The sequence below is a fragment of the Uranotaenia lowii genome, chromosome 3 (genome assembly GCF_029784155.1).
Source record: "Uranotaenia lowii strain MFRU-FL chromosome 3, ASM2978415v1, whole genome shotgun sequence".
NCBI classification, from domain to species: domain Eukaryota; kingdom Metazoa; phylum Arthropoda; class Insecta; order Diptera; family Culicidae; genus Uranotaenia; species Uranotaenia lowii.
The window spans coordinates 222,011,836-222,025,582 of NC_073693.1; the positions used below are offsets into that span (position 1 = coordinate 222,011,836).

The window sequence follows — 13,747 nt, forward strand, 5'->3', positions numbered from 1 at the left end:
ATACCTGGACATGTATGGAACTATTTCGGGATTTCTTCGAAGGGGGACAACTTTCGAAATTCAGGTCAGGCATGCAGGTAACTTTCTTCTTTCTTCGTTCCGTTTTCACCTATCCCAAATAGACGAATAGAAAATTTTGTTGACAACATTTCCCCCTCCACTCACCGCGGCGCCGTGGCTTAGTTGGTTAAAGCGCCTGTCTAGTAAACAGGAGATCGTGAGTTCGAATCTCGCCGGAGCCTCACCTTCCAATATGATAAATGTGAAGGGATAATTTTTTTTTGAGGACAACAACACGACGCCAAAATAAATTGAAAAACTTAATCAAAGTAAAACTACAGGTGTCAGAAAACATGAAATCGCGGACAAACTACAGGAAAAAAACTGTAAGTTTACTGTTGTTCCTGTAATACTACACCAAAAGCATTGTAAAATTGTGATCTGTAAGATAATTAGTTGATTGCACACCGAAATGTCCTTGCAAAGAAGTAAAAACTTCAATAATTAATATTTATTACAAAAAGCACATGCAACAATTTTTTTCTGTGTACACGCAATTTTATGCCATTCGCCACAGTGTGAATTTAATAATTGCAAAAAATAATTGGCTCCAGAGAGGATCGAACTCACGACCTTCGCGTTATTAGCACGACGCTCTAACCAACTGAGCTATGGAGCCAGTTGTGGAGGGGGTAAAAATCTCAGCACCACATTGATTTCGTAAGAGTTCGAATCGCATTACCATCACTGTCCCCTAATTGCATCCCTAGGGAACATGAAATGGAATCGCTATAATAAATCTAATCGCGTTGATGATAAAAAGCAGCAGCTCGAATCCGGATCTGACTGCGTTCAAAACGAATCTAAATCCAACCGTCCGTCCGCCGTTGAGAGTGGTTTTCATTCAAATTGACACTATATTAAAATTTATTTTCATGAATGTTTATGACATTTTACCGTGTACTGTCCCGGAACTTGGTGGCGAATCCCTTCGGGAGATATAGGCCACAACCAGTTAGCCACGACGACAACGATTCAAGGTGGATGGTTAGGGAAAGGTGAAGGTAAAAGAACCAGAGACACTCTCTGTTTATGGGTTTTTGATGATGCGATACTTTCCACCTTCCGCCGAATAGCTGTTGTTAGCTACACGTTTTTGCTAAAAAGTGAGTGGCGAGTCGTTTGGATATTTTAGCCAAGTGTAGGTAAGAGTAATCCTTTACATTTTCATTGGCCATTTCACTACTCTGGCTGAAAATGTGACTGAAAATAAAATGTTGTAACGAAAGAGCCCTATTTCATATAAAATCCATAGCTAACTGACTTATTTTAGTTTAATAAGATGAACAGTCACAACCACATGTCTTTGTTAAATGCTTCTTGTGGTTTTTTAATTTCAACCTCTGGAATTTGGTACAGTTGAGTCAATTGATAAAATACCTAGCTAGTAATTTTCTTGCCGTTGGTAGTCATTTTTTATTTTATCCAATTTTGGGATGGTTTTTCTATTACAATCCGAATAGTAACGTTAGCTAATTATTTTGTTTACTGCTTTGCAACAATAATGCCGAATCAAATATCAAATTCTTCTCTTAAATTCCCAAAATATCCTGCTTTTCAATAAGATAAGCACGTCTTTTCAGATGTGTTTTAGAAGAAAGATAACATTGGAAAAAATGCCATATATATATAAAGCTCAGTTCATTTTGAAATGTGACACTTTCTTTTGCTGATAGCACATTTACTAGTAATCGGACATTCAAAATTTGACAGCATTTTGTTGCCTGTGAAAAGTACTTTCAGACCTCTTTTTTTCAAAATTTAGAATTCACACGTTTTTGAATTAGTTACGATGCAAGAAAACGTGGAGGAGGTAGTAAATTAGCTACGACCGCTAAATGTAGAATTATGCAATTTTTTGTGTGTCAATGTATAGAATAATCGAACTTTGGTGTATTTTCGAAATGATCAACATATGTCAGTGTCACTGACTGACAAATTTCAACCATATAACTAGGGTGGTCTAACCGATTTTACCGAAACCGGTAAAACCGGTAAAACCGACCATTTTTTCAATACCGGAATATCGACTTTAGGGACGGTAAAAAACCGGTATTTCCGGTAAATTTTCGTCATTATTTGGCATTGTTCTAAAATTCACACAGCTAAATGTTTTTTTTTTCTCTAAAAAATATTTATGAGTCCAAAATCCAAGCTTTTTTCATGAAACTTTCCACATTTTAATTAAGCTATTGAACTAACGCTCCAAAACATTTAAAGACTGTACAAGTGTACAATGACTGAAATAATATACAGCTTCAAGATACTTAAGATTGCTTTGCTTCACAATAAACACTGAATTTTTCATTTCTATGCTGGAATTTGATAAAATTTGCAAAAACGTTTTATCTATAAACAGGCCAAGTTTATCAAAATCGTTCTAAGCGGTGCCAGGCTTTCACAAACTTGAAATTTAGAACGAAAATTATTGAAAACTAAAACTGATTAAAAACTTTCTATTTTGTCCAAAACATAAAATGTTTCAATAGAGTCAGCATTGAAACACAATTCTAAGTTCAGTTCTAACGAAACTTTCAACAGAGTCAGTATTTAAACACATGTTAGACTGTTTGTAAAGTTTTTTTTAACAATATTTTAAGGTAATTGATGGAACTCTGTTTTTTTATTTTTAACGCTGTTGAAGAATTTTCATTTTCCAGAAAAAGCAGTAATGAAGTTATTATAAATTTGAAACTGTAAATATAGCAACAAAAAGCGTATGGATCAGATCCAAAAAACTAAATTTTTTGCTGAATTTTGACTAGTTTTTCATAGATTTTTATTTCTATTTGTTCGTATTACTTTTAGGATGGAAAACTTAATGCGATCACGACCTAGGTTGCGGGGAAAACATCCGTATTTCAGATTACAGTAATCTGTAATTCTGCGAGTCAACCAAAAACTTTGCTTAAAGTTTTGTTTAAATATTTATTAGTTAAGTCATTGTTTTGACGAAAAATCTTTCTGTTAACAATTTCATATAATTTTCATGAAAAATATATACTGAATATGTTAAATCTTTTCTTAAATATTAATACTGTTTTACAGAATATAGGACAAAAATTCGTTGAAAGCAACATGAAACTTGTTGTCAGCGCGGTCAGGAAAGGAAACTCCGTTTTGTGAGCAAATGCTACAACTGCATAATAAAGTTTATTAGTTGATGGATTATGGTTGATTGTGTGTTTATACGTACAATATTTCAGTGTTTCATATATCGCTTTCCCGAACCTATGCTACAACGGTATTTATTTGAGATGCTTTCTGTAAGGCGGGAAGTTAGTAAGCGTGTATTAGGTTATGATTTTGTAATCGTCAAACCTGCTTTTATAATTCACTTGACTACGTAAGTTTTGCTTATTTCAATTATGAAATCTAACTGTCGACTTTCAAATGTCGCAAAGAAATCTAAATAATATTTGAGGGAAAGTTAGTTTATGAAATTTAGTATAAGAGCTTATTATAATTTACGTAGTCCACTCGATGAGGCTGCAGAATTGAAATAGGCAGTAATTTGACAGGTCATTGAAGATGTCAAATCTCTTCGACCTGTGTCTGCTATGATGATGCTCGTCTCTGTCGCTAGGTGTCACGGCAGTCCAGATGCTTTGGTAGTGTCTTCGATTTCCAACATACTCCCCCCCGTAACCATGACCGATGTCTTACTAGGTTCATTGTTTCCAGCGTCAACGTCCAGCACAGCCAGGTTAGCGACTGACTGACGAGAAAGACCTTTATTTGTTTGAATTATAGCCCTACGAACCCGACCATCTTTTCAGTAAATGACCTCAACTACCACGCCTCGAGCCCAACCATTTCTTCGCCCTTCATCGACAATGACAACTAGATTCCCAGATTCCAGTGGTTTAACCTCTTCAAACCATTTGGTTCGACGCGTCAGAACCGGCAAATATTCTCGTACCCAACGTTTCCAGAAGACATCAAGTTGTACTTGAATTCCGTTCCAGGTGTTCTTCAAGGCAATTTTCGGATCTGTTGCCTCTACTTCAGCTTGCTTAACGCCGTTAGAGCTTCCCAGCAGAAAATGGTTAGGTGTGAGCGCTTCACTCTGCTCTGTCTCCAGCGGTAAGTATGTTAGTGGTCGAGAGTTCACGATACCTTCAGCATCAACAACTAACGTATTTAGTCCTTCGTCGTTCAGCTTCCTTCCAGCACTCGTGCTTGCCTCCATCGCTGCTTTGACCGAGCGAACCATTCGCTCCCAGCATCCGCCCATGTGTGGAGTTTTAGGAGGAATAAATATCCACTTTGTTGAGATGTTGGTGAATGTTGAAGCCATGTCGGAGTGTATCATTTGAAGTTGCTGTTGAAGTATGTTGTCGGCGCCCCGAAAATTAGTGCCATTGTCAGAGTGTATCTCAAGAGGCGCTCCTCGACGTGCGATGAAACGACGGATGGCCATTACGCAAGATTCTGTACTTAGACTATACACTATTTCAATGTGTACTGCTCGTATGGTCATGCAGGTAAACAGTGCGCACCATCGTTTCGCTGCGCTTCTGCCCACTTTGACCAAGATTGGACCGAACAAGTCGAGGCCAACGTAGCTGAAGGGGCGCGTAAAAGAGGCTAAACGCGCTTCTGGTAATGGCGCCATTCTGGGAATTGACGGTGTCTTTTTGTAAATTTTGCAGTGTTGACAGCGGCGAGATATGCTTTTAACTGTTGGACGAATCTGCGAAATGTGAAAGGATTGTCTCAGTTCATTTACCACGGTTTCACAATTTCCGTGGAGGTATTTTCGATGGTAATAAAGAATTATTAGTTCGGTGACAAAGTGCGACTTTGGCAAAATAGCTGGAAATTTGAGTGCGTTCGAAACATTCTTTGCTGCTCCGATACGACCATCCATGCGCAAGACCTCATGCTCATCTAAGAACGGACTCAATTGACGAATTTTGCTATTTTTATGTAATGCTGCTTGACCGTTTTTTAACTTGCGCCTCAAAAGCATGGATTCCTCGGGAAATGCTTGCCACTGGATCATACGAAGTATTGCGTTTTCACCAGCTGTAAGCTCCTTTTGGGTAAGGTGTGCGCCTTCATCTCTCTTCAATTTCCTCGAACGGTAGATAAAACGGTATACGTAGGAAATTGTACGTAGAAGTCTTTCCCACTTCGAAAATCTAGTAAATTCGACTACAGGCTGCGGAATAAAAATGACACGGTGAGCGCATGATGAAATCTTCAACTCTTCGGTGGTGGTTAACATTTTTTTCGGCTGGGGCCAACTGTCCTCCTCGTTCCACAAGAACTGGGGTCCTTTGAACCATTCGTCGTTTTTATGGAGTTGAGGTTCCTTACTCCATTTGGTTGCTTGATCGGCAATATTTAATTTCGATGGTACCCAACGCCATTCGGATACGTTCGTGGAAGATAAAATTTCCCCTACTCGACAGGCTACAAACTGCGTGTAGCGCCGATGGTCGGACCGGATCCAGGCTAGAACAGTGCTGGAGTCTGTCCAAAAGACGACCCGTTGGATATCTACACTGTGGCCTTCCACTATAAACTTTCTGACACGAGTACCTAAAACCGCTCCTTGAAGTTCTAAGCGAGGGATTGAGCAGTGTTTCAGGGGAGCAACCTTTGTCTTCGCCATCACTAAGGAACAGGAGAACACGCCTGAGGAAGCAGGAATACGGAAAAACCCGACTGCTGCATACGCATCCTCACTGGCATCGACGAAAATGTGTAACTCAAGTTTTCGGTAGCAGTTGCGAGTAACTTCGACAAAATAACATCGAGGAATCCGAAGATTTGCAATAAGCGGAAACTGGTCAGTCCAGTATAGCCACTTGTCGAAGCATCGATCGTCTATTTCTTCGTCCCATTTGATCCCTGATCGCCAAATGTCTTGTAGAAGTACCTTGCCTTGTAGAGTGAAAGCTGCTAGGAGCCCTAGAGGGTCGAAGAAGCTCATTAGACACCTAAGAACTTGACGTTTTGTTGGCCTTGCTTGAGATGCAATGATTTCTTGAAACTCAGGAGATAATGTCGTAGAGTAACCTAAATCATCGCTGGCGGACATCCAATGCATTCCCAGTACTCGTTCGAAGATTTTGTTGTCATCGAGGTTGAGGTCTTTGGTTTCTGAAGTTAGAGGCGTTGCAAGCTTGGTAAGCACTTGAGTGGAGTTGGAAATCCAGCCACGTATATTGAAGCCTCCATTTGAATGAATCATCCGGACTTCTGCTGAAACCTTCGCGGCTTCCTCCGACGATTCGAAACTGTCTGCATAGTCATCGACGTAGTGGCCCTTGATGATAGCCTCTACCGCTCGTGGGTGAGTGTCTTTGAACTCCAGTGCATTTCTATTTTTGATGTATTGTGCAGAGGCAGGAGAACAAGTGGAGCCAAAGGTCGCCACATCCATTACGAAGACTTCGGGTGGCTCCAGAGGTTTCATTCGCCATAAGAAACGTTGCGCTTGTTGGTCTTCTGGAAGTATTTTGATTTGGTGGAACATTTCGGCAATATCTGCTGAGACGGCTACGGGGAATTGTCTAAAACGGAATAAAATCCATGGTAACGGAGGTAGTTCATCTGGACCTTTTAGAAGCATTGAATTAAGCGAAACCCCATCAACCTTCGCTGAAGCATCCCACACCATTCGTATCTTTTCTGGTTTTTTCGGGTTGATTGCGATCCCCAAAGGCAGGTACCATACACGACGTGGGTCTGTGTTCTCCAGCTCTGATTCCGTAATTCGATGTATATACCCCTTATTGAGGTATTCATTCATTTGCTTCTGCAAATTCACTCTCAGCTCAGGAAATTTATTCAATTTACGTTGAAGACATTCATCTCTTTTCAATGCCATCGGAAAACTCTCAGGAAGCTCAAACGTATCAAAGCGCCATAGTAATCCCGTTTGAAATCGGTTACAAAGCCTGGTAGTTGTTTTTTCAAGCAGCATACGGGCTCTACTGTCTTCATCGGACTCGAGTGCAACAGGCGGAGAGACCCCAATATCTTCCCTTGCAAAGTAATTTCTCACCCAGTCGTGAATATTTTCGTCGCTCGAACAATTACATGCGTGGCTATTGATAAATGACACAAGCGGTTCTGTAGACTGATAGTTTGGCTGGTCACTCACAACACCTCCGTAAATACACCAACCTAGTCTAGTTTTCGCAGCGGTAGGATCCTCAGTACAACCTTCTCTAATACGCAGGGGAACAGTCAAATGCAAATTATTCACCCCAATCAATATACGAGGAACAGCGTCGTAATAGCTAGCAATGGGCAGACCCTTGAGGTGGGTATAGCGAAGTGATAAGCTTTCATAATCGAGGGTTTGTTGGGGCAAACAAAGATCCTTTACTGTGCGAGTATCCTTCAGGCTCATTATAGAAGATCGCGGTCCGGAAATTGATAAATCTACAAGCTCCGAATCATGCTCTAAGCGAGTTACATTTCCGGTCCAACGCAGGCACAGTACTTGAGAGGTGCCTTTTACACCCAGTTCGTGAACAAGATTTTCCTCGACAAGGGTGAGTGAAGAGCCTTCGTCTATAAAGGCAAAGGTTTCCAGTGATTTACCGTTGGCGTGAATGGTTACGGGTAAAATTCGAAAGAGGAAGTGCGCATCGATGTCGCGATGAGTGTGGTTTTCACTCACTACAGGTGCACGGTTTTGTTCGGAATTCGGGTAAGATCTATTGCAAGAGCAAGTTGATTGTTCGGTCCTTCCGTTGGCGGTTGAAGTTTTTGGGGTAGCAGAACGAGGGGGGTGAAGCAGGGGGTGATGGCGTACGGTGCAACCATTGACACCACAACGGTTGTTGCTGCGGCAGGATCTTTTACCGTGTGCATATAGGCAATTTCGACACACACCTTCGTTTTGGACAAGACTCCAACGCTTATCAACATCAAGAAGTTTAAAATCTTCGCAATCAGCTAAACGGTGATCTTTGCTACACATACGACAAGCTCGGCCGACTGGGATTGGTTGGACTTCTGGTATTCCTATATGTGCATGTAGATTGCCCCCTTTTACGTATTTGTTTGTGGAAGCATTGTATGATGGTGTAACACGACTAGCTTTTTTTATTAAACCATTCATAAAATCGCCGAAATTTCGTAAGTTAGCGTTGACGATACTTGAACTAACGTCTGCCCACTCCATTTTGAATTGGGTAGGCAATCGTTCAACCAATTCGGCGAGCAACGATGGATTAGATAGATGGGTGTGCAAGCCTGCTGCTTCCATATGATTGCACACACTCTGAACTGCCAACCCGTAATCGATTAAGGTATCCAGCTTTTCAGGCTTTGGAGCGGGGAAGGAACGGATTTTTTCCAATAAAGAGTTTATCAAGAGTTCCGGGCGGCCGTAGAGGAAGCGGAGAGTCTCCATGATATGAGGAACACAGTCAGGCAATGTTAAATAACTGCGCACGGCCTCTAATGCTGCACCTTTAAGACACCTTTGGAGACGGGTAAGATTTTCGGTCGTACTGAAGCCACAGGCAAGTGTGGTGTTGGTAAAAGTGCTAATAAACATTGGCCAATCGGATGCCGCGCCATCAAAGAGGGGAAGATCACGAGGCAAAGTTTGTCTAGCGGCTATTTGTGAGGGGGTAAGTTGGTATGAGGTCATTACATGTTTAATCATGGGTTGTTCGTGTGGCCCTAAACCTAGCTGTTTTATAAATGGCTCGAGGGCATCGCTTTCATAAGATGAATATCCATGGTCATTAGAGGGTAATGGAACGGACTCACCTTGATTTTGTTGACAGGGGGGAGCTACAGGATGTACTGTTGGTCCTGCTGACTGGAATGGTGTCGGATAACATTGCTGCGGCTCCTGTGGATGAGGATGGTATCGAAACATTTGCTGTTGCGGGTCCAATATCAGCTGTTGTTGCTGTTGTTGATGACGATGTCCTTGATGCTGCTGTAAAGTACTGTATAACATAGTACCTTCCACTGGGTTGAGATTCATCGGTCGAGATATAGGAATTGGTGTAAGCACAGAATTCGTTTCGTTAACTATGGCTGGATGCGATGAAGTACCGAAAGGGTTCACGGAAGGGAACATAGGTAACGTAGGCGGCTGGGAGGCTTGTTGAGCAATCGAAGAAGTCGCTAGATTTTGATGGTTTGGATATAAACTCACTGATACTGGGTTCACAATCACTGGATTTTGTGCCTGGCTGTAGGATAGAGCCGGTTCAGATACGGCTAACTTCCCATAATCGGTTGTAATTTCAACACCAGTCCGATGAGACGAAATTCGTGGTACGGTTGATATCACTTGTGCAGGATTGAATGCGATCGGTAGATTCCGGCAGGTAGATTGTACTGACGATATCAAATTTGGCATTTTCGGAGTCTGTACTTGAACTGCGCCTTTTGCCAACAACACGGATTCCCATTGGTGGAACCCTTCCACAGCTAGAGAACTTTGATCGATGTTTTGATTCAGGCTATCTGTTTTATTCGTCGATTGTTTTGATTTTTCAACCGGTTGGAGAACCGTGTTGCTATCACCAACATTTTTCTTGGGATTCGCGGAGTTTTTGACCCACTCTTCTACCAAAACACGTCTTTCGCTTCGACTTAATTTACTTTTTACACTATGTTCGTCACCCGTAATGTCACATTCAGCTTGTAGAAGATCGAATTTCTTCTTACAGAGATCTTTATCGGCTTGGATAGATTCCAGTTTGGCTTGTAATTTTGCATCATTAGCTTGTTGATCCAGCGCGCGCGTTTCTTCAAGCTGCTGCAGCTGGAGTTGGGTACGACTGCTTCGGGCACTGGAAGCCACAGAAGGAGTGGGGGCTGCCGGAAGGCATTTTCGGCAAGCCCATGGCCGGTGCTCGATCGAGCCTGTTACCCCAGCACAAATTTGGTGCCACCAATCGTTGCACAGATCGCATTGGACGAGGTTACTGAAGGAGTTAGGTTTATCACATGCTACGCAACTATGTTCTTCTGATTCCTGTCGTCCGGGATTAGGTGGTGTCCGAAGCATCGTTGATGAAATATTTTGTAGTATGTTGTCAGCGCGGTCAGGAAAGGAAACTCCGTTTTGTGAGCAAATGCTACAACTGCATAATAAAGTTTATTAGTTGATGGATTATGGTTGATTGTGTGTTTATACGTACAATATTTCAGTGTTTCATATATCGCTTTCCCGAACCTATGCTACAACGGTATTTATTTGAGATGCTTTCTGTAAGGCGGGAAGTTAGTAAGCGTGTATTAGGTTATGATTTTGTAATCGTCAAACCTGCTTTTATAATTCACTTGACTACGTAAGTTTTGCTTATTTCAATTATGAAATCTAACTGTCGACTTTCAAATGTCGCAAAGAAATCTAAATAATATTTGAGGGAAAGTTAGTTTATGAAATTTAGTATAAGAGCTTATTATAATTTACGTAGTCCACTCGATGAGGCTGCAGAATTGAAATAGGCAGTAATTTGACAGGTCATTGAAGATGTCAAATCTCTTCGACCTGTGTCTGCTATGATGATGCTCGTCTCTGTCGCTAGGTGTCACGGCAGTCCAGATGCTTTGGTAGTGTCTTCGATTTCCAACAAAACTTCTAGAATTTGAAGATGAAGATGATAAATATTATAATTATCATGAGGATGATGATAGATTTATGATAAAGGGAAAATTTAGAGGACCATTTTTTTTATTTGAAATGTTGCTGATCCTTTTGCGTTATAAATTCTGAGCATTTTATGCCATTACTACTGCAATTAGACGAAACCTTTTTTTGAATTTGATATATTTTGAAAAATACCGTTTTTACCGGTTTTATCGGTTTCATAAATTTCAAATACCGAAATACCGGATTTGAAAAAAAAAACCAGTAAATCCGACCACCCTACATATAACAGAATTTAACCATGCGACATAAACTTATCACGAGAAAAAACCTGAGCATGTGACATAATCGGACCATGCAACATAATCAGACCATGTAACATAATCCGACCAAGTGACATAATCGACCATGTGACACAATCTAACTATGCAACATAATCGACCATGTGACAATATCCGATCATGCAATTTAATCGAAGATGTGAAACAATCCGATCATGCAACATAATCGGATCATGTGACATAATCAAATCATGCAACATAATCGACAATGTGACATAATCTGACCATGTGACATAATCCGATCATGCAACATAATCGGACCATGTGACATAATTCAACCATGCAACATAATCGGACCATATGACATAATCCGACCATGAAACATAATCTACCATGTGACATAATCCGATCATAATCGACCATGTGACATAATCTGACCATGTGTCATAATCCGACCATGCAACGTAAATCGACCATGTGACATAATCGGACCATGTGACATAATTCAACCATGCAAAATAATCCACTATGCAACATAATCGGACCATGTGACATAATTCAACCATGCAAAATAATCCACTATGCAACATAATCGACCATGTGACATAATCGACCATGCAACATAATCGGACCATGTGACATAATCCAACCAAACAACAAAATCGACCATGCAACATTATCCGATCATGCAACATAAATCGATCATGTGACATAATCTGACCATGCAATATAATTCGACCATGCAACATTATCGGACCATGTGACATAATCCGACAATGTGACATAATCCGACCATGCAATATAATCCGATCATGCCACATAATCGACCATGTGACATAATCGAATCATGCAACAGAATCGGACCATGCGACATAATCGAACAATGTGACATAATCAGACCATGAAATATTATAGGACCATGTGACATAATCCGACCATGCAAGATAATCCGACCATGCAACATAATCCGACCATGCAACATAATCCGACCATGCAACATAATCAAATCATGCAAGATAATCAACCATGTGACAAAATCTGATCATACAACATAATCTAACATGTCAAAAAATCTGACCATGCGAGATAGTCGGACCATATGACAAAGTTGGATCATGCAACATAAATCGACCAATTGACATAATCCGACTATGTGACATAATCGGACTATGTGAGATAATCAGACCATGCAACATAATCGGGCAATGTGACATAATCCGACCATGCAACATAATCGGACCATGTGACATAATCCGACCATGCAACATAATTGACCATGTGACATAATCCGACCATGCAACATAATTGACCATGTGACATAATCCGACCATGCAACATAATTCGACCATGCAACATAATCGAACCATGACATAATTATGTATATCATGCAACATAATCCGGCTATGCAAAATAATCGGACCATGTGACATTATCGGACCATACAACATAATTGGACCATGTGACATAATCCAATCATGCAACATAATCGGGCAATGTGACATAATCCGACCATGCAACATAACCGGACCATGTGACATAATCCGACCATGCAACATAATCGACCATGTGACATAATCCGACCATGTAACATAAATCGACCATGTGACAAAATCCGACCATGCACATAATCGGAACATGACATATTCGGATCATGCAACATAATCAGACTATGTGGCATTATCGGACCATACAACATAATCGGACAATACAACATAATCGGACCATGTGACATAATCTGACCATGTGACATAATCCGACCATGCAACATAATCGGACCATGTAACATTATCGACCATGTGACATAATCGGACAATGTGACATAATCCGACCATGAGAAATAATCAGACCTTGTGACATAATCGGATCATGCAACATAACTGTGTAGAAGCTTAATAATGATACAGTGTGCTGAATAAAGTTTAATAAGACAATATTTTTTCATTATTTTCAAAGTGTGCTTATTATTTTTGGAACAGTTCAATTGTACAACCCTGTCGATAGTCTACAACTTTAAGGCAGAAACGAATAAAAGAAATAAATTGTAAATCCTCATTCAAAAACGAACTGCTTCAACTACAGACCCCGTTCGATTTTGGCAACACACTCGTACATTTTGTGTTGCCAAAATTGAATGTTGCCAAAATCGAACGGTTTTTTTTCTCCACTTTTTTATCAGTTATTTTTACAAAATAAGTAATATTATTATCAAAATCGTTATTTTTAGTTAATTTCCGACCATTTCTAGTAATTTTTGATTTTTTTTCATCATGTTTTTGATGCATTTTACTCTTAACTTGTTTTGTTTATAATGTTTGTTTTCATTTGTCATATTTGCTGTTTTTTCGTTCTTCATCATTTTTTAGTTGTTTTTAGTCATTTTCAGTCTTTTGTTTGAATTTGTTTTTTGACTTTTTGAATTTTTCAACTTTTTGGCATTTTTAAGTACTTAATAAATTTAAAAAAAAACTTTTGTTTTTATTGTTGCATTTTATCATCATTTCAGAACACAAAAACGTATAAGTGGTATTTGTCTGATTTAAATTGGTCCTGTTATAACGAAAATTAAATTGTAATGTTGTTTTTAAAAACCTTTCGATTTTGGCACATGTGCCAAAATCGGATGTTGCCAAAATCGAATGTTGCCAAAATCGAATGTTGCCAAAAACGAACGGGGTCTGTATTTAAGGAAAAATAGTCCTTGAATACATCGAACAAAGCTAGTTTTTTAAAAACTTATAATTATGTAGCGTTATTTTTGTGTAATGTAAATCCTAAAATGTAAAATATCTTTTAATTCTAGTATAACCTTTTTGTA

General features: G+C 39.8%; 1 protein-coding gene and 2 non-coding genes across 3 annotated transcripts; 1 reads left to right on the forward strand and 2 right to left on the reverse strand.

Annotated features, from left to right (window-relative positions):
- The first annotated feature begins 168 nt into the window (after positions 1-168).
- Trnat-agu (transfer RNA threonine (anticodon AGU)) lies at positions 169-242 on the forward strand. Its single transcript has one exon. It is a non-coding gene; the product is annotated as a tRNA-Thr (tRNA).
- Positions 243-605: 363 nt separating this feature from the next.
- Positions 606-679, reverse strand: Trnai-aau (transfer RNA isoleucine (anticodon AAU)). Its single transcript has one exon. It is a non-coding gene; the product is annotated as a tRNA-Ile (tRNA).
- Positions 680-3,835: 3,156 nt separating this feature from the next.
- LOC129753110 (uncharacterized) lies at positions 3,836-10,066 on the reverse strand. Its single transcript, XM_055748912.1, has one exon. The coding sequence runs from the start codon at positions 10,064-10,066 to the stop codon at positions 3,836-3,838; it is 6,231 nt and encodes a 2,076-aa protein (XP_055604887.1).
- Positions 10,067-13,747: the final 3,681 nt, after the last annotated feature.

Coding starts and splice junctions, on each gene's coding strand:
- LOC129753110 (XM_055748912.1), bottom strand. CDS start 10,066: ATGCTTCGGACACCACCTAATCCCGGACGACAGGAATCAGAAGAACAT.